General features: G+C 41.6%; 1 protein-coding gene across 1 annotated transcript; it reads right to left on the bottom strand.

Annotated features, from left to right (window-relative positions):
• On the bottom strand, positions 7,567-10,998 carry LOC107610067 (14 kDa zinc-binding protein). The gene is made up of 5 exons (XM_016312139.2): positions 10,889-10,998; positions 10,450-10,507; positions 9,796-9,885; positions 8,337-8,454; positions 7,567-7,893 (listed from the first exon to the last, which is right to left on the bottom strand). The coding sequence occupies exons 1-5, from the start codon at positions 10,948-10,950 to the stop codon at positions 7,826-7,828; spliced, it is 396 nt and encodes a 131-aa protein (XP_016167625.1). The 5' UTR covers positions 10,951-10,998; the 3' UTR covers positions 7,567-7,825.

The following is a 26,947-nucleotide window of genomic DNA, read 5'->3' as shown; positions in this document are numbered from 1 at the left end:
TGTTTTTGATTATTAAAAAAATATTAATATGAAAACGATATTTATTATAAGAGAAAATGATAAATAGGTCCTAATTTTTTTATTTGAAGACAAATTCGTCTTTCAGGATTGACAAATATAAAATCATTCCTCACCTTATAAAATGCGTGACATTTTTGTCATCCAAATGTCCGTTACGGTGCTTATGTGGTCCATTGTAAAGAGGTTTGAGGACGGATAAATCCTAGACTTCAAAATGATGTTGTTTTGCGATGAGTCTTTTTCGCTTAACTTCTTCATTTTCTCTCTCCTGTGTGGAGCATTTTTAAAACTCTCTTACCGTTAAAGTTTTGTTCATAAATGAAGAAAATGATAAATTTTCATATCTCTCTCTATTGAAGAACAACTTGAATCAATAGAATTTTTTTTTCCATATCTCAATTTTCATAAAAAAAAAATTTCAAAAAATCAAATTAAATCAAATAGAATCAAATCAAAGATTCATTGTTTTTCTTTGACCGAGAAAAAAACACTAATTAGACTCATAAAGGGTGGGTTGCTCTTGTTTCCAATAATCCAATTTGAAATTAATCTGCATCATCTTGGATTAAAAACAACATGCTGTCCAGATAAAAAAACAAGGAAAGTGACACACAAGGACATGGCATAATAGTTTTGCATTAATGCCATAGAAAGAAGCAAAGTGCAATGCAATTTGAATTTTGAAGGATGTACCTTAATTTGTGTCCTATTATATGTATAGGTGACGTGTACTCTCCCATCACTAGCTTGAATAAGTGCAGGATATGAGAATTCCATCCCAAAGTATCCTCCAATGTAACAACTCATGCCATGAATCACTATCATCCTCGGATATTATAAGCAAGCACCAGAATCCCATCTCTCAGCTTAACTCCATCAATACCTATCACCAACTTTAAATGTAAGCAAATCACATTGCCAATTCTTACTACTTAAATCAAATTAATTCTTATGTATCTGGTAATTTTGATGGTGGGTAGGTTTATTTGATTTAATTTGATTTTTGAGCCTTTTCTTTTTCTTTGAAAATTTATTTTTTTTATGGGAATTGAGATATATATAGAGAAAAGATCTCATTGATTCAATTTGTTTTTTAATGGAAAAATTTGAGATATAAATTTCTTCATTTATGAACAAAACTTCAGCAAAGGGGCTTTAAAAAAGCTCCAGATAGGGGAGAATGAAGAAGCCAATGGAGGAGGATTCATCGCAAAACGACATCGTTTTGAAGTTTGGGAACTTATCTGTCTGCAAACCTTTTTACAACGAACCACATAAATACCGTAACGGACATATGGACGACACATCAGCTCACTCCGTTACGTTTTGACCAGGTAATTACACAGAAGGATCTAAATATCACGCATTTTGTAAGGTAAGGGATGATTTTGTATTTTTCAATCCTGAGGAACGAATTTGTCTTCGAATTAAAAAGTCAGAGACCTATTTGTCCTTTTCTCTTTATTATAAAGAATGTATGCTTAGGAAGTTTTTTTTACAAGTTTATGCAAATATATAATACAAAATATTATGTGCAAAGTGACAAAAAATAAAATAAAAATGTCATTATCATTTTTTTAATTTGATATTTACATATCCTTTTTAATTTTAATCTTACCTTTGTTCTGGCGCAGCCCAACAAGGGTCGGAGGTCCATTAGGCGGATCACCGACCTGACAGGTTCCCGACTCAAAAACAAGTTAGGGCGACCCATATCTACCTTTTGGGAATGACCTGAACAACTGTCGGAAGCTTCCAGCCTCTTGGACCCAAACAAAAAGAGCCCACTCGAAGTACAAGGTATAAAAGGGGGAGGGACCTACCCCTCCCCGAGGTATGTCATCTTCTTACCTTAATTAATCACCTTTTCGTACGAACGCTTACTTTAACATTAGAGTGTCTTTACAAGTGGCCCTCATAAACTGTTTGTCATAACCGATCACCTCGATCCACAACCCAACTTGACGAGTGTTCGTCTGCTCGGATTCTTCACGAGTTGGGTTGAGGTGGTTGCGGCATAGGCGGCTAATTAGGGTAGGAATAGTGACATACCTCTGGGCCCTCCCATTTATATTCTATACTCGGGTGGGCACTTTGTGAGCAAGCCTACTCGCTTGGAAGCTTCGGCCAGTTGTCCAGGTTCCTGGGGGAAAAGGAGGTGACGCACGGGTCTCCTCCTGGTTCGGGTCGGAGGAACTGCCGGATCGGTGGCTCGTGACCGGACCTAGGTTCTTAGTGGGCTGGGCCGGAACAGTGCCCCAACGTGCCAACCGTGAGAATAGAAACTCGTGGTTGGCGCGTTTGATTTACTCACCTTCACCTCAATCGAATCCTCCTAGGCTCGAGAATCCGTTGATGGAGTTCGTGCCCCTAACGCGTGAGTTGCCCCCCGTCCGCTGTTGGGAGCGTCGCTTTGGTTTTTGCGTCGAGCATTTATTGCCCATTATGATTGATTTGAAAGTCAGAGAAAAAGACCGTTATGCCCCTGCCTTTTCGCGCTCCCCCTGACAATTACTATTCTACGTTTCTTTCTTTTTTATTTCCAAAACTCCCTCTTTTTCATTTCTTTTCATCCTTCAACATTCTCTTCCCCACATTTCTGCCTGAATCCTTTTCCTCTACGCTCTTGGTTTTTTGTGAGATTAGCTGCGCACATGTCCATTTGTCTCTTCTCCGCTACACTTCCTGCATCTCCTGGTGAGTATTTTTCATTGTCTTTCGTATCTGCTACTCTCGCTTTCTTTGTGAATCATTGCATGTTTGCTTGGATTAACGTAGCTTGCATGTTTGCGTAGCTTCTATGAGATAATCGTTGGGGGATACCATTAGGCATTTGCATTTTGGATTTAGGCTTTAAACTAGTGCGAATATTAGAGAGTAATGGCGTAGATGGTAGTTCCATTTTCTTCTTTCATTTTCACCAAGTTTCCGACCTCTCGAGTTGACTTTAGTGGTGCCCTCACTGTAGGTATGGCTCAGCAACCGGCAGTGCCAAATATTGTCGATCGCTACATTTAGGTCATCTCAGATGTAAAAGATACGGCGTTCCGGATAACCCGAGAAGATCTACAAACGCTTCGGGATTCCGAGTCCCTGTGTAGAGGGGGTCCAGAGGAAGCAAATCACCAGGTCTTCGTCCCAGGCGCGAACGGGAGCGTGTCTGCCACAAAAACATGGCGACACCTCGGGTAGTCGACTGGCTGTGGGTGTATAAACCAATGTTCACCACGCTAGCTTTCTGATTTCCCTTCTCTCCCATCGTCATGTCTTTGTTAAATCGTTGCGATGTCGCCCCTTCACAGCTTTACCCCAATAGTTGGGCCGTCATCTGCTGTTTCGAGTTGGTGTACGAATATTTGGAGCTCTCGGCCTCTGTCAACGTGTTCATCTACCTTTTTTTACTAACAAACCCCCTCTCGAGAGAGTAAGACAAAGAAGGGGTACATGTCCTTTCGGGCCGTGCAAGGCCGTAGGATCTTCGAACTTTATGAGGACTCCTTTCATGACTTTAAAAGTACCTTTTTTAAAGTTAGGCCGGTGCAGGGTCATTACCCTTTCTTGCTGACCCTGGAAGGGGAAAGATGCATCCCGACCTATTGGAGCTTCAAGGCTGGCTCCGATTACATGATAAAAATGATCTACAAGGGGTTGGGCGAAGAGAACCGCCGAATAGCCGACATATTATTGGCGATCTTCGGCACTAGGAACCTTAACCCCCATATGGTAATGGAAGATCGGGAAACTGGTCGGGACCACGTAGGTAAGTTGTATTTCTCACATTTTCTTGGTGCTTGCTTTCTCAGCTTTCAAATTTTTGATTTCCTGATTTCTTCTCTTGTGTTTATCTTCTGTAGTTTCCATGGCTGATGGAAAGACTACCATGGTTGAGCTGATGTCTCACTTCCTTTCTGCGGACGACAGCGATGATGACTCCTCGGCGACTCACTCAGAGGGGCCTAGGCCTGAGGTCGTCGGTGAGGGTAGTGGTCGGGCCGTCAGCTGGGACCAAGGGCAGTCCCATCCCTCTGGTGATGCACAGCCCGAGCACCCTCCGGTGAATTAGGTTGTCGATGAGCCTATTCAAGAACAGGAGGGGGATCCCGAGGACTACCACGACCTGATCACTGTGACCAACCCCAAGAAGCGGAAGGGACCTGCCAGCAAGATCTTGACGGTCATGGAGAAGAACTTTGATGTCGGGCACTTCATCGACTCCCAGGTTCTCTTGGGCACGAAGGAGTTCTTCCGAGAGGTGGACCTTGCCGCCCAGGCGAGGTGGACTTACCGAGTCTCCTCCAGGACGCAGCTATTGCCAGGAAAAGTAGAGCCTGTTCTGGCCCACTGTCAAGTTTTGGAGGGGAAACTTCGGGCTTCTCAGAAGGACATTACTGATTTGAAGATCCAAGAAGAGTCCCTGAAGACCCAGCTTGCCGAGAAGGAGAAGAAAGCGAAGGAAGATGCTGCGGAGATTAACAAGTTAGTGGAGCGCGATCACTCGCTTTCTAGGGAGATGAACACCGTGTAGGGGCAGGTTGTCTCTGCTGAGGCAAAAGTTAAGGATTTAGAGGGGAAGCTAGCTGAGGCTGCGAAATTGGCTGAAGCTGCTCAGCAAGAGGTCACCTCCTTGAAGAAGAAGAACAAAGATCTGGTGAGGGATGCCCGGAAGGTCGTCAAGGCCACTCAGGAGGGGATCAAAGCTCAAGTCGCTATCCTCACTCCCGACCTTGATACTTCGCAGGTTGGGGCTTTCAAGATGGCCAGGATGGAAAGATCGTGGACATCCCAAAACCGTGAAGTCCCTCGCCTGTTCTTGGATTTTTCCTTTGTATATTGACTTTGTTGTTGCTTTGTATATGTTTTGGTTGGGCCGATACGGCGCCTCGTTTTGTACTTTGAATACTTTTAATTTCATTACTCGTTTTGTCGGCGTGATGACTGCTTGTATAAATGATTGCTTGGTGGGCCAACGTGGTGCCCTTCCGTTTTAAACCATTTTCATTCATGGAATGTTGGTTGTTTATTTGTTGTTCAATTTGACCGTTATGCTTTGGGTACTCGTTAGTTCTAAATCGTTGGCCTCCGGGGTGATCAGTCCCGGGTGCCGTTAGGTCTGTCACGATTTTTCCAAAATTATCATGCGTAGACCTTGCTAGAACCCTTCACTGTAAACTGGCATCGAGGGTAAGGGTCCCAAAAGGGGCTTCTCCAAAAGAAATTTTGTAAGTGAACCAGTACGTATGTGCTCGGACAAAGAGGTATTCAATAACAGGAATGATAGAATAAAGAAGAAAATGACAATTGAACTAAACGTAAGGGAAACAAGATATTAAAAACAGGAACAATAAAATAAAATACGAAGTATGGGAAGGGAAGACTGCGATATCGGGAGGTCACCTCTCAAGAGTAGAACCTTCTTCGATTTTCTATGTTCTACGTTCTCGGGATATCGCTCCCATCTAGCCTCTCTAACTTGTAGGCGCCCTTTTCGAGAACTTCTCTTATTCTGTACGGACCTTCCTAATTTGCCGCTAATTTACCTTCTCCCGGGGTCAGTAACCCGATATCGTTGCGTCGTAGTACAAGGTCACCTTCTTTGAAACTTCTGCCGAGCACTTTTTCATTGTACCGCAACGCTATTCTCTGTTTCAAAGGGGTTTCCAACAAATGGGCTTTTTCCGTCATCTCATCGATCAAATCCTTATCAACTGCTTTTTCACTGCCGCCGAGGGGCAGCCTGGGACTTGGTTCCCCGATCTCCACGGGAATCACCGCGTCGACCCCGTAGGTAAGCTTGAAAGGCGTTTTTCCGGTGGAGGATTGTGGCGTTGTCCTATAAGACCATAAGACCGACGTCAACTCGTCAGCCTAGGAGCCCTTTTTCTAGTCAAGCCGCTTCTTTAATCCCTTGAGGATGATCTTGTTTACTGCTTCTACCTGACCGTTGCTCTGCAGGTGTTCTACCGAGGAGAACTTTTGCCTAATCCCTAAACCGGACAAGAACTCTCGGAACTTCTTATCTGCAAATTATGTCCCATTGTTCGAGATCACGATTTCTGGGATTCTGAATCTTGAGATTACTTGTCTCCACAAGAATTTCCAACAACTTGCTGACGAGATGCTAGCCATCAGTTCTGCCTCCACCCGTTTGGTGTAATAGTCAATGGCCACTATCAGGTACTTGACTTGCCTGGGGCCTACTGGAAACAAGCCCAAAAGATCAAGCCCCATTGCGAGAAAGGCCGGGAGGCCAGTACTGAACATAACTCTTCAGCTGGGGCTTTGTAAAAATCTGCATTCTTTTGACATTTTTTACACTGTTTCACGAACTCTTGCGTCATCATGGAGGGCCAATAATACCCAGCTCTCACTAGCTACCTTGCTAACGCTTTTCCTCCAATGTGATGGCCGCAGCATCCCTCATGGACTTCGCTTAGGACGTAGTCCGTTTGGTCGAGACGTATGCATTTTAACAGAGGTTGATTGATTCTCCGTTTGTACAGCTGCCCCTATACTACCACATACTTAGCACCTTCCCTTCTTAGCGCTTTAGCTTCTTTCTCGTCTCCAGGGAGTTCACCACCTTCCAAGAAACGGTTGATTGGGTCCATCCATAAAGGAGGACTCAGCAATTGGGTCACACAAAGAGTCACCGACGGCTCTTTTACCAAACCCTGAATTAGGGGTCGGTTTCCTGTGTCGGATTTTGTGCTTGCTAGCTTTGATAGGAGGTCGGCTCTGGCGTTCCTTTCCCTGGGTACATGTTGGAACATTACTTCAAAACCCTCACACACCTTTTTCACTTTCTCCATGTACTTTTGCAATAAAGGGTTCCTGGCCTGGTAAGTTTCGTTGATTTGGGAAGTCACAATTTGAGAATCGCTGTTGACTTCAACCATTGATGCTCCGATCTCTTTAGCTAAGGTCAAGCCCCCTGTCAAAGCTTCATACTTTTCTTGGTTGTTGGAGACCGGAAACTCAAACTTGATTGACTGCCCATATATCATATCCTCCGAGCTCTCAAGGATTACTCCTGCTCCCCCAAACGTCTGGTTGGAGGCTCCGTCCACATGGAGCTTCGACCATATTTTCGAGTTTTCGAGAGAGTCCCCTGTCACTTTTACCAGAAAGTCCGTCATTGCCTAGGCCTTGATTGCGCGTCTGGGCTCATATTGTATGTCGTATTGAGATAACTCTATCGCCCAAGTCATCATGCGGCCCACTAAATCGGGTTTTTGCAAAATTTGGCGGATGGCTTGGTCGGTTCTTAAGGTGATTAAGTCCCCTTGGAAGTACTGCTTTTATCTCCGAGATGAGACTAACAAAGCGTACGCCAGTTTCTCCAACTTGATGTATCTCATCTCCGTCCCCTAGAGCACCTTGCTAATGAAATACACCGGTTGTTGGGCCTTATTCCTTAACATAAAACATTTTGGTGTCTAATATTTCCCTTTTCATGGTAGGAGTTAATATTTGCTTCTCTCATATTACTACTTTCTAGAAACAGATTATAAGAATCACCCAAAAAAATAGTAATAGTAGTTAAAATAAATAATAATAACTGCTAATCCTCTTTTTCATCGCCCAATTGCAAAGTTGTAACAATTTAGTAGTTAATTCGAAAGTTTAACAACTATACCAACCATTAGGTTCTACAAGAGATGACTTTGGAATCAGCAGCATCATTCAATACAAGTGTAGCTACACAAAATTATTCTCAAACCATTATCGTAAGATGGCACAACTAAAGTGATATTGATGGAGGAGAAATCAAGTCCATAGCTCACTCCCTATTCTTTGTCCCAATTTAGCCAGGAGGCCAGTTCATCTGTCGTCCGCCGAGGAGGTGAACATGAATGTGGTAAACTGATTGACCTGTTAAAAATTAATTCAAACAATCACTCAATGTTGAAATCCATTGTAGAGAGAAAAGGACCAAAGAAAATGTAAGAAGAGTGAAATGAAAAGCTAGTTTAATTTTGGGTGGCCTGCCTGGTATCGGAGGCTTTGCCCCATCATCCACCTGGATATGGTGGGGGAGTCTCCCAATAGAGATAACAACAAGGTCTCGAACCGAGACTTTACTTGTGCGATATCGAACCGCTAACCACTCAGGCCAACCTCACATTGGTTGATAGAAAAAGTGATTACAATTTGACTTATATAGTAGGAGGAAGATAGCTAATCACTGTATTCTCCTAACTAACTATTATAACCCTCTAACTATTCCTAATCACCATAATCTTTCAATAATCAAGAATAATAGAGATGAAATATTTAAGTTAACGTGTCGGCATGCATGGAGATAGAACACTTACATCCCTTTGGACCATCATTAATTACAACCCTGAAGCCATCATCAAGACCTTCTTGCTTTGCAATCAACTTCGCAGTGTAAAGAAGGCGGCCAAGAATTTCAAAGTGCCTCTCCTCAGCCTAGAAAAATAATGCTTCAACATAAGAATGAAGCAAATTACAGGAAAGATGTAGGTGGTGGTCGTTGTTTCTTCATTTCTCCTTGACCAACTAGCAACTTAATTGGAGATCCAGGCATAGGAATAACATTGTAAATCCAGAATGCTAAATAGGAGAAAAGATGGAAAAAAGAGAGAGAAAAGGGGGGAGGGGGGTTCAGCAAGTTCTGTTCATGTAACTGGTGATACAAATTGAATGGGTTTCACGACCATAAGTTTGATAGACATAAGTTATTATATAGGGGGGAAATGCTAACAAATAGTCAATCCATAACTCAGCATGGAGTCACATGCTCTGCTCGAATTTTCCAACAAGGACTGATAATAACTTTGTCTAGTAATAGCCAAAAACCACAGTTGACCATAATAGCTATAAGTGCATTTGTAAGAGTCCCTGGCAATGAGGAATTTCCTGCTTGACTGCTAGTACACCTGATGACAATAGGAGACTATAGAGAGGAAGGTAGGGGCATCCTTTATTGAAGAAGGGGGTAAAAGGGTAATACTCAGCCTTTTCTTCATTCACTCATACAGAAAATACACAAAGGTTACACACAAGGATGAGAGTAATGCTACACTAGTGGGATTTGAATCCTATATCAGTTCATAGATATTGATACCAGTTTATTACGGTCTTCCATCATCTAATTAAAAAGTTGAAATTCAGTGGAAGGTAGACAGGCAGAGTGCATTATCGCACTTCAAGCTCAAAGGTCTCATGTGTGAAGATCAGCCTCCACCTAATATCTTAAGCTTTTTGGAGCATTGGTAAGTAATAGAAAGAAATGGTAGAGAGTAAGAAAGGTCGGCATAAATTGAGTAAGGTTTTGAGCCCTCCGGTCAGGTGGTAGACCCAATTCCAAAAAATTGTCAAGAAAAAGTATAGAGCAAATAAGAATTCAAAATAATTCATTGAAAAATTATCAAGACACTGTAACATTTTCATGTTAATTATCTTATATGTAGTATCAACCACAGACCAAAACCGAAGGCAGCCTTCCCACAATCAGTCTGAAAATTTAATTTCAAAGTAGCCAACACACTTTAAAGAAGCACCATACAAATATTGCTCGACAGACAAGCTGACCAACATATCTTTACCCAGCAACATTAAATCCTTGTGGATTTTATCTTTCTCTTCTTATACTAGAAAGGACTAGTCTAAGTTAGATGAATACTTATACCAATGAGGTCGAGGAAAAAAGTAATTCCACTGAGCATATTCATTTGTGCGATCTGTTCCTGAATGAAAGTTGGTATAGTGCGACTGTGATGTGTTTATGGACAAAGAGAGAATAAATACCTTGGATAGACCAGTTAACCCATCTTTTACTTTAGGAATGATTAGAATGTGAGTAGGAGCTTGGGGATTTATGTCCCTAAAAGCAAAGACCTGTCAAAAGGGGGAAAAGCATCCCAATGATTAATTGCTATGGGTTGTTAGATCAAATAAGAAGCCATGACCAATCAAGCCAAGTAGATTTCCTTTACACTAAATAACTAATTCTCAAGAATAAATTTGTAAAGCATAATATTTCCAAACTTTAAGTATAAATTAACAGTGGAATGCTCCTTATATAAAAGAAAATGGCCACGGGGTAACCCACTCGAGAATAAAAGTGGAGCACATAACTCTGAGGAAGATCATGATAAAGAATTTGAAATATCTATTTAGGGATACTCATACACATGAAACAAAATCAGTAACCATTATTTCCACATTTGAGCACGACTACAGTATTTCCAGAGAGTTTAACCTAGCATCAAAAAATTATTGTTACATTGAAATCCATTGAACCGTGTTACTATTCACATTATTAATGTATTACAAGCTAGATGGTAAAGAACCTTCAATTAGAATACTTCTGAGACTTCTTCCAATGAAACTGAATAATGAAAGATAAACACCACAACAGGACTACATATATATGTGTGCACAAAACAAATCAGGGAGTACCTTATCATCCTCATAAACCACATTTGAAGGGATCTCCTTGTTGATTATCTTGTCAAATCTGATAATCATAGAATACAACCATAAGAACATGAAAGATAGGTACTTAGACAAATGCCAGAATTCTGGAGGAAAAACCTCTAATTAATTGTTCAAATAAATTTGGGAATGAAGCTGGACAAAATCCAGCTTAGACATTAAAATGAACACTGAGAAAAATGCAAAAGCTAGAACATATACAAGCAAACACCAACTTGAAACAAAGAAATGGATTCCATCGAACATACAACTTCATAGCATAAGAAGAAAATTAGAAACCGAAAACCTTACATCAAATATTACAGGAGCTGAACATTGCATTTATTTTTCCCTAACAGACAATCAGAACATGAAATTCAAGTGAAGGAGAAACATCAGAAAAGAGAAAGGGAGAAAGTTTTACATGGTGGGAGCATCAGCGTCGGAGGGTGCGGTAGCAAGAGCAGCTTGTTTCTCCGAAGCCATGGAAGTGGAATCGGAAGACGAAGACGAAGACGAAGGGAGGGTGGCACTACTTCAGCGGTGGTTATTGGTTCACCACTATAAATACACTGACACCCTTCAGGTATCTCTAAGTTCCAAGACTCTCTAACCTGCTCACACTCTTGCTAACTTAGGCATCGGAGTGTCTTTGCAGGTACCACCCCCGATTCTCTCACACGTACAAGTCGGACGGAGGAACACCGAGTAACAGATCCACTCGAAAGCCACCTCCTTCATACGTTTGGGCCAACCAACGCCATCCGGCCCATCAATCTCCGGTTACCCACCGTAACATTGGCGCCGTTGCCGGGGACCCGAGAGATCAACCAGTGATGGCGGAAAGATCCCCTGAAGAGGGTCATGTGGAGACAGATTCCGAACAAGAGAATTTGAACACTGGAAACAATGAGGCAGATCAGACCCTCCACCAGGAAGCCAATGATCAACATAGGGAAGGCACCTCCGGAATCAAAAATCCGAAGGTGAACTCCTCGGAGGGGCGCGAATCAGAAAAAGAAGAACCCTCCCACGCTAGTGAGCTTATGGGATTAATCCATAGCCGCCTCGAGCAGCTAGAACAGGAGCGGGAACGACAAAGGGAAGCTGAAAAGAACCTAAAAGAGGAGATGGAGCGACGAAAAGAGTTAGAAAGAAAACTCTTAAAGTTAGAATCCTCCCTCAAAGGACGGAATTCCCACGACGATAGAGAACATTCTCCCTTAGGAGAGAAAGATCCGTTTAGCGAGGACATAATGAGGGCAAAAGTTCCGAGGAACTTTAGAAGCCCCGATATGGACCTCTACGATGGAACCACCGATCCAAAGCATCATCTGAGCAACTTTAAAAGTCGGATGTATCTGACCGACGCTTCTGACGCTACGCGATGCAAAGCTTTCCCGACAACCTTGTCAAAAGCAGCGATGAAGTGGTTCGACAGCCTCCCTCCGAGGTCAATTACCAGTTTTGAAGACCTCTCAAGAAAATTCTTGATGAGGTTCTCCATCCAGAAGGACAAAGTAAAACATGCACCAAGTCTCCTGGGAATAAAACAGGAGGTCGGGGAGTCCTTACGGGCCTATATGGAAAGGTTTAACAAAGCATGTTTGGAGATTCAAGACCTGCCCACCGAAGCAGTCATCATGGGGCTAGTCAATGGTCTTCGAGAAGGTCCCTTCTCACAGTCCATATCAAAAAGACACCCCGCCTCTTTAAATGATGTACAGGAAAGAGCTGAAAAGTACATCAATATGGAAGAAAACGCTAAGCTAAGAGACCCGAGTTTGCGACTCGGGCACCCTCCCTCGACAAAAGAGAGGGAGAGGGAAGCGAAGAAGAAGGAAGAGCTCGGCCTCGACAGGCCAAGGAAATATCACTCTTATACTCCATTGAAAGTTCCCGTAGTGGACGTATACAGAGAAATTTGTAATACTGAAAGGCTGCCTCCCCCCAGACCCATTAAAAATAAAAAAGGGGGGAGCCGCGGTGATTACTGTGAGTACCATAAGATATATGGGCACTCTACAAACGACTGTTACGACCTTAAAAATGTGATAGAAAAGCTGGCTAGAGAAGGTCGGCTTGACAGATATCTCATAGAAAGGTCGGACAGTCATGGAAAAAGAAAGCGAGATGATATGGACAAAAGAGACCCACCACCACAAACTCCGGAGAGACATATCCATATGATCTCAGGAGGGTTTGCGGGAGGGGGACTCACGAAATCCTCTCGTAAGAGACACCTCAAGAGAGTTTACCAGGTTGAAGAGGGGTCCTCTGACCTCCCAACCATTTCATTCACAAAGGAAGATGGGCGAGGAATAATCCCTGGGCACGACGACCCAGTGGTAATCACCATGATCCTGGCAAATGCCCATCTACACAGAACACTAGTAGACCAAGGAAGCTCGGCGGACATCCTCTTTAAGCCCGCTTTCGACAAACTAGGTTTAGACGAGAAAGAGTTAAGAGCCTACCCCGACACCTTGTACGGATTAGGTGACACGCCAATAAAGCCGCTAGGATTTTTGCCCCTCCACACCACCTTTGGAAAAGGGGAAAAATCAAAGACTCTGAGTATAGACTTCATAGTCATCGACGTGGGATCGGCCTATAATGCTTTAATCGGCAGAGCTACCCTTAATCGACTCGGAGCAGTGGTATCGACACCCCACCTCTGCATGAAGTTCCCGACCTCATCGGGGATAGCAACGGTGAGGGGAGATCAGAAGCTGGCAAGGAAGTGCTACAATGAAAGCCTAAACCTGAGAGGAAAAGGCAAAGAAGTTCACACAATAGAACTCGGGGGAGCAAGGGTTAAAGAAGAACTGCGACCACAGCCCGGGGGAAAAACCGAGGAGATTCAGGTCGGCGAAGAGGAAGGAAAAAACACTCATATAGGAGCCCACCTAGGGGAAACCCTAAGACAAGGGTTGATTAAACTCCTAAGAGATAACTCAGATCTCTTCGCCTGGAAAGCCTCCGACATGCCTGGGATAGATCCCGAACTCATGTCTCACAAGCTCTCGATCTACTCAGGGTCCCGACCTGTGCAACAAAGAAGACGCAAGCTCGGCCCCGAGTGAGCCCTAATAGTAGAAGAGCAAGTGCATGCGCTCCTAGAAGCCGGTTTCATCAGAGAAGTCAAATATCCAACATGGCTAGCCAATATAGTGCTAGTCAAAAAACAAAATGGCAAATGGAGAATGTGCGTCGACTACACCGACTTAAATAAGGCATGTCCCAAGGACCCTTATCCACTACCAAGCATTGGGCCGACTAGCAGCTCTCTCCAGATTTTTGGCAGGATCAGCATTAAGATCCCTTCCACTGTTCTCCCTACTGAAAAAGGGGCACCAGTTCGAGTGGACTCCCGAATGCGAGGAAGCGTTCCAGGAGTTCAAAAAATTCTTAAGCCAACCTCCTATCTTGACCCGACCTATAGCCGGAAAAGACCTCGTCCTATACCTATCCGTGGCAGACAAGGCCGTCTCAGCAGCCTTGATAAGAGAAGACGAGGTCAGTCAACACCCAATCTACTTCATCAGTAAAGTCCTACAGGGCCCTGAGCTAAGGTATCACAAATTAGAAAAGTTTGCCTACTCCTTAGTAATAGCCTTTCGAAGGCTACGGCCTTACTTTCAAGCCCACACAATAAGAGTCCGCACAAACCAACCCATGAAGCAAATCCTCCAAAAGACGGATGTTGCAGGAAGAATGGTCCAATGGGCAATAGAACTCTCCGAGTTCGACTTGAAGTACGAGACTCGGACGGCGATTAAAGCCCAGTGCCTCGCCGACTTCATTGCAGAATATGCAGCGGACCAAGAGGACAAACCGACTACCTGGGAACTCTATGTGGATGGATCCTCCAATAAAACAGGAAGCGGCGCAGGCATAATATTGGTAGATGAAAGGGGAACCCAGATAGAGGTTTCCCTCAAGTTTGAATTCCCAGCTTCAAATAATCAGGCAGAATACGAAGCCTTGATCGCAGGATTGAAGCTGGCTGAAGAGGTCGGTGTTATGAAGGTGATGGTATACAGCGACTCCCAAGTGGTGACCTCCCAAATAAGTGGGGAATATCAGGCAAAGGACCCAAATATGAAAAGGTACCTGGAAAAAGCTTCGGAGCTCCTGGGGCGCTTTGCAGAAACCGAGGTGAAACACATAACTCGGGATCTAAACAGCAGAGCAGACGCCCTATCCAAGCTAGCAAGTACCAAGCCGGGAGGAAATAACAGAAGCCTGATTCAAGAGACTCTCCAGGAACCTTCAGTGGTAAAAACGGAAGACACACTAGAAGTCTTTGAAGTGGTCGGATTAAACCTCGGATGGATGAACCCCTTAGTCGAATACCTGAAATTCGACATCCTCCCTAAGGAGGAAAAAGAAGCCCAGAAAATCCGAAGGGAAGCGCAACACTATACCTTGGTGAAAAATGTTCTCTATAGAAGGGGGATATCAACACCATTGTTAAAGTGTGTACCGACCTCAAGAACCACCGAGGTGTTGGAGGAGGTACATAGCGGAATCTGCGGGAACCATCTCGGAGCCCGGTCATTGGCCAGGAAAGTAATCCGAGCTGGATTCTACTGGCCAACCTTACAGAAAGATGCCACAGAATTTGTGAAAAAGTGCCAGCCATGTCAGATGCATGCAAATTTCCACGTGGCTCCCCCAGAAGAGCTCATTAGTATCACTTCTCCATGGCCCTTTGCAAAATGGGGAATGGACTAGTTAGGTCATTTTCCCCAAGCGCCAGGACAAGTTAAATACCTAATAGTGGGAATAGATTATTTCACAAAGTGGATAGAAGCAGAACCACTGGCCACCATCACTGCACAAAGAAGTCGGAGGTTCCTCTACAAAAATATAATCACAAGGTATGGGATACCTTATTCCATTACCACAGATAATGGAACCCAGTTCACCGACTCCACCTTTAGAAGCCTAGTAGCCAGTATGAACATCAAACACCAGTTCACCTCAGTGGAACACCCACAAGCCAATGGGCAAGCCGAGGCAGCCAACAAAGTCATACTGGCAGGGCTGAAGAAAAGGTTACAAGATGCGAAAGGAGCTTGGGCTGAAGAGCTCCAACAAGTACTATGGGCTTACAGAACAACCCCCCAATCCGCCACTGGAGAAACACCCTTCCGACTAGTCTATGGCGTAGAAGCCATGATCCCAATAGAAGTCAACGAGCAAAGCCCAAGAGTAATCTTCCACGACGAGATCAAGAATATACAGGGGCACAAAGAAGAGCTCGACTTGCTCCCTGAAGTCCGAGAAGAAGCTCAGATAAGAGAAGCAGCGTTGAAACAAAGGATGACTACAAGGTACAACAAAAAAGTCATTCGAAGGAGTTTCACCCCTGACGACTTAGTCTTAATCAGAAACGACATTGGAGTCAACAAATCAGGGGAGGGAAAACTCGCCGCTAATTGGAAAGGACCATACAAGGTCAAGGAAGTCTTAGGAAAGGGCTATTATAAGGTGACCGACTTAGGCGGCGCCGAGTTACCAAGGTCATGGCATGCTTGTAATATGAAAAGGTACTACAGTTAAAAGCGAACTCTACTCCCTGATGTACTCTTTTCCCAGCTTCATGATTTTTTCCCAGAATCAAAGGGTTTTTTCTGGAGAAGGGTTTTTAACGAGGCATCATAGTAGGGGCTAAGGGAAATAAATTATCAAAAGCCCTTAGTAGCAATAAGGTACCTCCTCAACTAATAAAGATCTCTTTTATTTTAAAAATATCTCTTTTAAGTTCCCTTTTTTATTCTCCTTCTACGAAACGCGCCGATTTAAGCTCGACAAAACGTGAAAATCCCATGAACCGACCTAGATGGTCGTCAGGATAAAATGACGAGGTACAAATCGGCGTAAAGAGGCTATAGAGGTCGATCATGATAAACTCGGGAGTGGTCCGACTCATAAGTCAGAATGCGAAACCGAGTAAAATTAAAATGAATCGCAAAAGCAGCCTAAGTCACGAAAAGCTCAATAAAACGAGATTGAGTACTAGGAATAACAAAAGAGATAGGAAAAACTAAGAGAAATTGTAAGGCTGCCTTGAAGATCAAGGAGATTCAGAAAAGCAGGCAAGCCCAAAAGAAAAGGTTTTCCTAGAAAAGATCAAAGAGTCAAAAGAACCACGAACAGAAAAAGCATGCGCGCATAAGGTAACTCAAAACCCTTATCCAAAAAAGGGCATTTATTTAACGCTAAAATTAAACCCTTATTAAAAAAGGGCATCATAAATTGTTTTGTTTACGGCCTTAAAAGGCCAGAAAATTGTTCAAAACACCAACAAATAAATATAAAGAGTTTAAAAAGAGGGGCCCACAGGCCGGGCCCCAATAGCCAAAATCACTTTTTAAGAGGATCACCACCAGCCGAGTCAGGGGGAACGCCAGGAGTCGGAGTCGAAGAGGAAGTCGGAAGAATGGTAGAAGAACTCGGAGCGTCCTTAGAGCGAGGAGGGGACTCTACGATCCTCTGCCCCCGAGTCTTTAAATCAGACTCAGACTCCACTATGGGGACAGGAGGATCCACGATGGCACCATCAATAACAATCTTATCAGGGTCCAAAGGAGAAAGGTCCAAGTCAGAAGCAATAACTCCGACCTGTTCCTTGAAAATCCTCCAAGCCTCATCAGCGCCATCCGCAATAGAGTCCTCCAACTCGGTGTAGGCCTTCCGAGCATTCAGCAACTCGTTCTTTACAGACACAAGATCAGCAAATAAACTGTTGTAGCTGGCTTGCGCTGCTTTCCTCAAATCCATCTCCATGTTACATTGAGCTTGCAACTTCTTCCCCTTCTCCCGAAGGCTGTCTCTCTCCTCCTTCAGCTTAGTAACTTCCCCCTCCAACTCCCTCTCATGCTCCTGATATATACGAAGCCTACCCTCCAGCTCCTCGACCCTCGAGGTCGTCCCTAAAGAGCTGATGGGAGTCTTCTCAAATATATCCAAGAGTTTGCCACAAACCCCCGCCGTCTTGAGACTCTCCTCAACCACAGTAGTGAGGTAGTGCCGAACAGAAACATCATCCATACTCATACGAGCATGAGGATAGATGTTCTTTCGGACAAACGCAAGAGCGTCCGCCTCACCAGAAGCGCCAGACTCTAAGGTCTTGCGCTTCTTTGGCTCTGGTTCGGGAGTAGGTCGGATGGGAGGGGGTGGCAGAGAGGGAGCAGAGGAAGAAATTACAATAGGTTGAGAGGGAGTCCCAACGTTCCGAGGAGGAGGAGGAGGAGAGACAACCGTCCTAACACCTCCAGACCTGGCTCGAGACTTTGCCTTGGCTTCCTGAACCCTCTGGTAAGACTCTTGAGCGTTTTTCTTTGCCATCTCTGCAAAAACAAATTGGTAGCTAAAATCAGACAAAGTCGGTAAAAGAAATTGCAAGTCGGAAATAAGCAAGAAACGCAAAAAGCTACCTAATTGTGACTGGACAAAGGCCGGCGACCCCTGGAGAAATTTTTTAGTATCCAAATATGGGGCCCTCCCCCACACTTCTCGGAGGAACCCCACAATGGCTGCCTCTACCTCATTTAGGTCATCTAGACCATACTTCTCGCAGGGGGAGGCCTCCAGCCAATATAAAGGAAATCGGGGAGAAGAATGCTCATCCAGGAAAAAGGGGTGGTGACCCTCTACAGCTTGCACTTTGAAAAAGTAGTTCTTGAAGTCGTGAAAGGACTCGTCAAAAAGGGTAAAAAGCCTCCGACCTTGTATGGCTTGGAAGGACACCCACTGTTGCTTATTATTCAGCCCACTGAAGGGCTTGGTCATATGGAAAAGGTAAAAGAAAATCCTCAGAGAAGTCGGAAACTCTAAAGCCTGGATGATAAATTGATAAATTTTCAGAAAACCCCAAGAGTTGGGGTGAAGCTGGGTGGGAGCCACTCGGCAATGACGCAATACAGACATCTCAAACTCTGAAAAAGGGAGAAAAACGCCCAAACGAGTGACCATACTCTCATACATAAAAAAGAAATGAGGGGCCGTCTCGTCAGCCCTCCCGAAACAAAAGATAACACTCATTCGAATGAGTAACTGCCCCTAGAAGCTCTCTAACCACTTCATAGAGCCATATCTTAACCTCCCTAAGATATGGGGACGGTTATCCACCTAAAAAGGTGGCACTACTTCAGCGGTGGTTATTGGTTCACCACTATAAATACACTGACACCCTTCAGGTATCTCTAAGTTCCAAGACTCTCTAACCTGCTCACACTCTTGCTAACTTAGGCATCGGAGTGTCTTTGCAGGTACCACCCCCCATTCTCTCACACGTACAAGTCGAACGGAGGAACACCGAGTAACAGATCCACTCGAAAGCCACCTCCTTCATACGTTTGGGCCAACCAACGCCATTCGGCCCATCAATCTCCGGTTACCCACCGTAACATTGGCGCCGTTGCCGGGGACCCGAGAGATCAACCAGTGATGGTGGAAAGATCCCCTGAAGAGGGTCATGTGGAGACAGATTCCGAACAAGAGAATTTGAACACTGGAAATAATGAGGCAGATCAGACCCTCCACCAGGAAGCCAATGATCAACATAGGGAAGGCACCTCCGGAATCAAAAATCCGAAGGTGAACTCCTCGGAGGGGCGCGAATCAGAAAAAGAAGAACCCTCCCACGCTAGTGAGCTTATGGGATTAATCCATAGCCGCCTCGAGCAGTTCGAACAGGAGCGGGAACGACAAAGGGAAGCTGAAAAGAACCTAAAAGAGGAGATGGAGCGACGAAAAGAGTTAGAAAGAAAACTCTTAAAGTTAGAATCCTCCCTCAAAGGACGGAATTCCCACGACGATAGAGAACATAATGAGGGCAAAAGTTCCGAGGAACTTTAGAAGCCCCGATATGGACCTCTACGATGGAACAACCGATCCCAAGCATCATCTGAGCAACTTTAAAAGTCGGATGTATCTGACCGACGCTTCTGACGCTACGCGATGTAAAGCTTTCCCGACAACCTTGTCAAAAGCAGCGATGAAGTGGTTCGACAGCCTCCCTCCGAGGTCAATTACCAGTTTTGAAGACCTCTCAAGAAAATTCTTGATGAGGTTCTCCATCCAGAAGGATAAAGTAAAGCATGCACCAAGTCTCTTGGGAATAAAACAGGAGGTCGGGGAGTCCTTACGGGCCTATATGAAAAGATTCAACAAAGCATGTTTGGAGATTCAAGACCTGCCCACCGAAGCAGTCATCATGGGGCTAGTCAATGGTCTTAGAGAAGGTCCCTTCTCACAGTCCATATCAAAAAGACACCCCGCCTCTTTAAATGATGTACAGAAAAGAGCTGAAAAGTGAAATCGGAGGGTGCGGTAGCAAGAGCAGCTTGTTTCTCCGAAGCCATGGAAGTGGAATCGGAAGACGAAGACGAAGACGAAGGGAGGTGTGAAGCAAACACAACAAGTCTTTGAGTAATGTTTCTTCTGCTCACACTGCTCATGCCATTTTTCAAGCCCTTCATGTATTGGGTCAATACCCTATTGGACCTTGTAATTCGTGCAGCAATTTAATATTTTTCTTTGTTTCTTAAAGCTCAAAATATGACTATAAAAAGAACTTTGTTCCGAAATTAGAAAAACCACATATTTTCATTCACTCGTATGGATCATATTCATATCGATAAAGTTGTCGTTGTTGAGGCCTTGAGAGCGAAGGTCTGAGACATTATAGGATTTTTTGTATTTTCGTGTTCTTCAACTAACAAAAATTTAATATTCAATTTGATTTTTGAATTTTTAGGTTAAATTTAAAGAACTTCTAAATTTAAATTGGACTCCAAATTTATAATAGTAAGCTCATTTCAGTTAATGAAATATTGATTTGGTATGTTAATTTACTATCCTGACTAAAATAAAAACACTTCGTTTGATATTGATATTCAATCTTCAATAAAATGGCGTGTTTCATGTAAAAGCATTTTTTTTTTTTTTTTTTTTCAACTGTTTTTTTTTTTATTTGACAGACTAAAAAATTCGTCAAAAGTTTAGAATCAGCCTAAGCTCCAGCAGTTGAGTAGAGTAGAAAATGCAGTGGAAACACTCAAGAAAATAAAACTCCAATTCTCTCAATTTTGCTAGCTTGGAGTATAGCAAAATATTTTTTGGAGGGAAAAAAAATTGAGAATAAACATATTCATGTATACTAGTACTAGTTTTAAAGGTTCTAATTTTTTCACGATATTATTTCCTTTTGTCGATTGTAATTCTCTTGGAAAGTTCATTTTTATTTGGGCATGGCCCTCTTTCGAATTTTAGAGAGTCAAAGCCTATAATGGGTTTCCTTCATGAAGTGAAACACGAAGCATCAAGCTTGATATTTGCAATCACCATAGTTTCTTTTCTCCTTCAATCAATTATATTCTTACCAACAAATTACTGGACTAAATCAATACGTGATTAATGAAAACGATTTCTGGCTATACATAAAAATTACTTATAATTTTTAGGGCAAATCACATAAACAATCTATTAGGGTATCTAATTTATGTGAATATCCTAAATACAAAGAGTGGATGTGAATGTCTTAAATCTATGTAAATCGAATCAATATGATTCGATTTACCTTTATTTCATGTAAATCGAAGCAAGCAAATTCAATTTACCTCTATTACATGTAAATCGAATCTAGTAAATTTGAATTACTAGCAACTCTCATAAATCATGATTTACTTTTTATGCCTATAATTCGAATATGACTCATTCGATTTACATGGGAGAAATGTAATGCAAGTAATTCGAATCAATATGATTCGATTTACACGTAAGAGTCAAGCATGGTAAATTAAAACTAATTAATTCGATTTACTTAACGAACGTATGCTATATAAATAGGATCATAACATGGAACGTTGAATAGAGGTAAATTCACAATGGTTAGTGACGAGAGTTTTCTAGTTCTTGTGCACTACAAAGGCACAATTAAGAAAAAAATATGAGAGGGTATAAAATTCATTGATAAGTATCCTTTAAGTGTCTTTATCAGACCTTATACGAGCCTTGTTGATTTTCATAACACCATACTACAGAAATTAAGACTGCATGGAATGAAAAGGATAGAGAAATTATATTATAGAATTTCAATCTTTGTCGTTCGCGATGAGGTGAAGTATGACTCATTTGTGATAGACAATTATTCATAGGGTTCCTTTCAGAAGTGTACATGAATTGGTTGTTTGCAACCATTTCAATGAGTTCTTGGGCCTCTTCAGGCATTTTCTTCAAGTAAAGTGATCCACCAACAGAATGGTCTAATGACATCTTGGACATCTCAGATAGACCATCATAGAAAATATCTAGGATAGTCCATTCTGAGAGCATGTCAGGAGGACATCTCCTGATCAATTGCTTGTATCTTTTCCAAGCTTCGTAGAGAGATTCACCCTCTTTTTTGTCTGAAGGTTTGAACTTCCACCCTAAGCTTGGTCATCTTCTGAGGTGGAAAGAACTTGGCCAAGAAAGCATTGACCAAATTTTTCCAAAAGTCTAGGCTTTCCTTGGGTTGAGAATCCAACCATATCCTAGCTTTGTCTCTAACAGCAAAAAGGAAAAGCATAAGCATGTAGACCTCAGGATCCACTCCATTGGTCTTAATAGTGTCACATATTTGCAAGAATTTAGATAGAAATTGATGTGGATCTTCCAGTAGATGTCCATGGAATTTGCAATTCTGTTGCATTAGAGAGACTAATTGAGGCTTCAGCTCAAAGTTATTTGCTCTAATGGCAGGTATAGAGATGCTTCTTCCATAGAAGTCAAAAATGGGTGCAGTGAAGTCACCAAGAACCTTCCTTGCATCTCCTCTATTATTCAGATTAGCTGCCATGTTTGTACTTTTAGCTTCTTGTTCGAAAAGTTCTATGAGGTTTCCTCTAGAGTGTTGTGCCTTAACTTGTTGTAAACGCCTCCTTAGAGTCCTCTCAGGTTCAGGATCAGCATTAAAGAGAGGTTCTTTATCTCTGTCCCTACTCATAAACAAGAAAAAAAAAACCAAGAAAGAAAGAGAATGGGAGTTTCTTTTTCAGAGTATAGAAACTCCATGTGAGATATGAAGAAGAAAAGAAGGATGATGATAGAGATGAGAAAGAGAATTCGAATTAGAGGGGGGTAGAAGAATTCGAATGGTTAGGAGTAAAAAAGGGAAATTAGAATTAAAATATTTTTATTTTTATTTTATTTATTTATTAAATTTCGAAAACAAGAAAGAAATTAAAAACTAATTGACTAAAAACATTTGAAAATTAAGAGGTGATTTTTTGAAAAAGAAGAAAGAAAGATTTGAAATTGGAAAAGTTTTAAATTTTAAAAAGAAGGTAAGTTAGGTAAGTTTTAAAATTAAAAGAGAAAGATAGGATAAAGATTTAAAAAGAAGTTAAAAGAGATGAGTTATAAATTAAAAAGATTTGAAAATCAAATTTGAAAACATAGTAAAGATTTTAAAAGGATTTGAAATTAAAATTTAAAAGAAGATAAGATAGAAAAGTTTTAAATTAAAAGGATATGACAAGATTTGAAAAGGATTTGAAAAAGATAAGATTTGAAATTTAAAATTTAACTTTACTAACAAGAAAACACCAAACTTGAAAATTTTTAAATCAAGATAAGAAAGAAGCAAGATTTCCGAAAATTAAAGAAAGATAAAAGAAATATTTTTTATTTTTTTTTCGAATTAATGAAGAAAGAGAAAAATAACCAAAAGACACCAAACTTAAAATTTTTTAGATTAAAGACACTAGTTTTTCGAAAATTAGAAAGACAAATACCGAAAGACACCAAAATTAAAAATTTTAAGATCAAACAAAGAAGAGAAACAAGAACAACTTGAATACCAAGAAGAACACTCAAGAGCAAATTCGAAAATTCAAAGAAAAGATTAACACAAAAGAGATGCCAAACTTAAAAATCGAGACTCGACTCAACCAAAAGACAAAGAAAAGATGGATTTTGAAAAAGTTTTTGAAAAGGAAAACAAAAGACACAATTAAAAGAGCTACTAAACCTTAAAGTACCTAATCTAAGCAACAAGATAGTCTGGTAGTTTGTCAAACTTGAACAATCCCCGGCAACGGCACCAAAAACTTGGTGCACGAAATTGACTCCGCAATATTCGCACAAATAGACCGGCAAGTGCACTGGGTCGTCCAAGTAATACCTCAGGTGAGTGAGGATCGATCCCATGAAGATTGTCGGATTGAGCAAGCAATAACTATCTTGTAAATCTTAGTCAGGCAATTAGAAAAGATAGTTGTTGTGAAAAACGCATAAAAAACAAAATAAAGATAGAATTACCTAATTGGTGTGAAATCAGTGATGAGAGAACGGTTGAGGCTTCGGAAATGCTTCCTCCTTCTGGATCAACTTTTCTTACTGTCTACTTCAACTTCTGATGATTCATTCCATGGCAGGCTGTAAGTGACTAACGCCAGGTCAGTGGTCATTAATCTCCTATACTTCAGATCAAACGCTAGGTCAATAGTCATCTAATCTGAACGGGGGTGAAGCTCTAGCAGTCCATTCCCTTGGTGATCCTACTCAAAATGCCACAGACAAGGTCGGATCTTTCGGATCAGAGAACGCTGCTTCATGATTCTAGCCTATACCACAAAGGCCTTAATCTCCCCGTACCTTGGCTGAACTGATGTCTCCAAGTCCCCAACGAAGTCGTGGATTAGCCGTCTAAGAGATGTATAATCAAACTTGTGGTTCAATACTATCCCATCAAGGACTCGCAAGAACCCATGTAGAATAGGGATGACGGTCAAGTTACACTCCAAATTCATTAGGATGAAGAATGAAGATACATCTTAGAATGGAATCAAGTATAGATTGAAATAGAACAATGATATTATTAATCCATAAGAATCAGCAGAGCTCCTAACCTTAACCTAGGAGGTTCAGTTGTTCATACTATACAATAATGTTTGAAAGTAAAAGTGGGGGAAGAAGTTTTTAAACATGGTTAATCTTCTCCTATATATACTAATCTAACAACTAAGAAGTACAAAAATATGATAGGATAGACTAGAGGTGCAAAATCCATCATTGGGCCCACTTTAGTTGGGTACTTGGGCTGAGCTTGGCGTCCACTTGGAGAAATGGGGAGTGAACCATGCCGCCTTCTGCTTGTGTTGGGCGTTGAACGCCCACTAGAGAGTGGTTGGCGTTCAACGCCAGCTTTGGGGCTCCTTTGGGGCGTTGAACGCCAGCTAGGAGGTAGCTCCTTAGTGTTCAACTCCCAAAATGGGCAGGCTACTTTGAAGAAAACTATAGAACATTATATATTTCTAGAAAGCTCTAAAAGTTAGCTTTCCATATCCATTAAGAATGCATCATTTGGACCTCTGTAACTCTAGAAATGCTCGTTTGAGTGTGCGAAGGTCGGAATCTCACAGCATCTGCTACGCTTTCCTTGCCTCTGAATCGGACTTTGCCAAGACTCCTCAATTTCAGCCAGAAAATATCTGAAATCATCATAAAACACACAAACTCAAAGTAGAATAAAAAATGTGGATTTTGCACTAAAAGCTATGAAAATATAATAAAACTTAAACAAAACATAACAAAAACTATATGAAAATGATGCCAAAAAACGTATAAAATATCTGCTCATCAAGAACCGTGGTCATTTTTTCTGTCTCACTTAGGCAACACATGACTCCTCGTTCCGGCATTCTCGTGATACCAGATAGGCACAACGGAATTAAGGCTGCCTTGGAGGCACCTGATGGAGGATGGGTTCTGCCAACTGCTTACTGTGCATTCTGTATTAGGCACGTTGCTGCAAATTTTGCGTTGAGTTTCAAGAAAAATGATGTAAGGAGGTTTCTAGTCAATGCTTTTTAGGCAAAGACCGAGGTCAATGATAAACCCATATTTTATGATATATTTTGTGCTCAATTTAAGTGATTTATTCAATCATTCACTCACTTATTCATGTTAATTGCATGATTTTACTTTTCCTTCCTTATTATGTGGTATATGCGAAAAACATGTTTCCTATGCTTTAGAAATATTAAAATTAATCATCCTTTATTATCATTCGATGCCGTGATTTGTGTGTTGAGTGCTTTCAGGCTTTATAGGGCAGGAATGACTTGAAGGATGGAAAGAAAACATACAAAAATGGAAGGGAAGCACAAAAATGGAGTTTTGAAGAAAAGGGCAGCGACGCGGACGCGTGACTGACACGGGCGAGTGCCTTGAGCAGAACGCAAATGACGCGTACGCGTGAGTGAAGCAAACACGTGATAAGGAAAACTCCCAGATGACGTGACCGCGTGACCCACGCAGACGCGTGACAGATGCCACGCACCAGAAACTGCAGAAAATGCCCCCAGCGATTTTTGAGACCTTTTTGGCCCAGATCCAAGTCCAAAAAACACAGATTAGAGGTTATAAAGTTAGGGAATGCATCCATTCAAAGAGGATACACCTAAGAAGTCTTCCAATTACTCACTTTTTAGGATTTAGATGTAGTTTTTAGAGAGAGAGAGAGAGGTTCTCTCCTCTCTCTTAGGTTTTAGGATTAGGATTCCTCTTAAAGGATTTAGGATTTCAAATTCCTCTCAGGTTCAATATTTCTTTTATTTTATATTTTTCTTTTACTTTCAGATACTTTAATACTTTTATTTGATAATTACTTATGTTGCCCAATTGGCTTATGAACCCTTCATGTTAGGATTTTCTTAATTAATAATTTGAGGAATTTCAGAATTATGATTGCTTTCCTTTATTTATATAAATAATTTAGATTCTTCCCTTTTGGCTTCGGTTGATTAATTGGTAACTCTTGAGTTGTCAAACTCATCATGATTGATAATTGTTATTTTTGCTAATTGAATTGAATTCCACTAACTCTAGTCCTTTCTTAGGAATTGACTAGGACTTGAGGATCTAACTAATTAGTCCACTTGACTTTCCTTTGCTTTAGTAAAGGTTAACTCAGTGGGATTAAAACTCAATTCTCATCACCATCAATAAGGATAACTAGGATAGGACTTCCGAATTTTCATACCATGCCATGAGTTTTATTAGATATTAATTTATTAATTCCTGCAATTTATTTTCCTTGTTCAAACCTTTCAAAACCCAAAAACATTGTTTTCCATAACCAATAATAAATCATACATCCCTGCAATTCCTTGAGAAGACGACCCGAGGTTTGAATACTTCGGTTATAAATTTTATTGGGTTTGTTACTTGTGACAACCAAAACGTTTGTAAGAAAGGATGATTGTTTGGTTTAGAAACTATACTTGCAACGGAAATTTATTCTGAATTCTAAACCGTCGATCATTCGTTCTTCAAAATGGCGCCATTGCCGGGGAATTGCAAACGTGTGCCTTATTATTGGTTATTGTAAATATTTTTCTTTTACTTGTTTATTTGTTTTTGTTTTTCCCTTTTATTCCTATTAGCTACTATGAATTCTCACCCCTCTCGCTTTGAGTTT

Source organism: Arachis ipaensis, chromosome B07 (genome assembly GCF_000816755.2).
Source record: "Arachis ipaensis cultivar K30076 chromosome B07, Araip1.1, whole genome shotgun sequence".
NCBI lineage: Eukaryota > Viridiplantae > Streptophyta > Magnoliopsida > Fabales > Fabaceae > Arachis > Arachis ipaensis.
Note: the sequence above shows the minus strand (reverse complement) of the source record. Positions and strands in the feature narration are given on the sequence as shown.

Bases quoted from the DNA above. Each gene is read 5' to 3' on its own strand.
- LOC107610067 (XM_016312139.2), bottom strand. From the start codon at position 10,950: ATGGCTTCGGAGAAACAAGCTGCTCTTGCTACCGCACCCTCCGACGCT. The intron at 9,886-10,449 runs GTACTCCCTGAT...CCCTTTTGACAG, and splicing joins TGGTTTATGAGGATGATAAG to GTCTTTGCTTTTAGGGACAT. The intron at 8,455-9,795 runs GTATTTATTCTC...TTATTTTTCTAG, and splicing joins GGTTAACTGGTCTATCCAAG to GCTGAGGAGAGGCACTTTGA.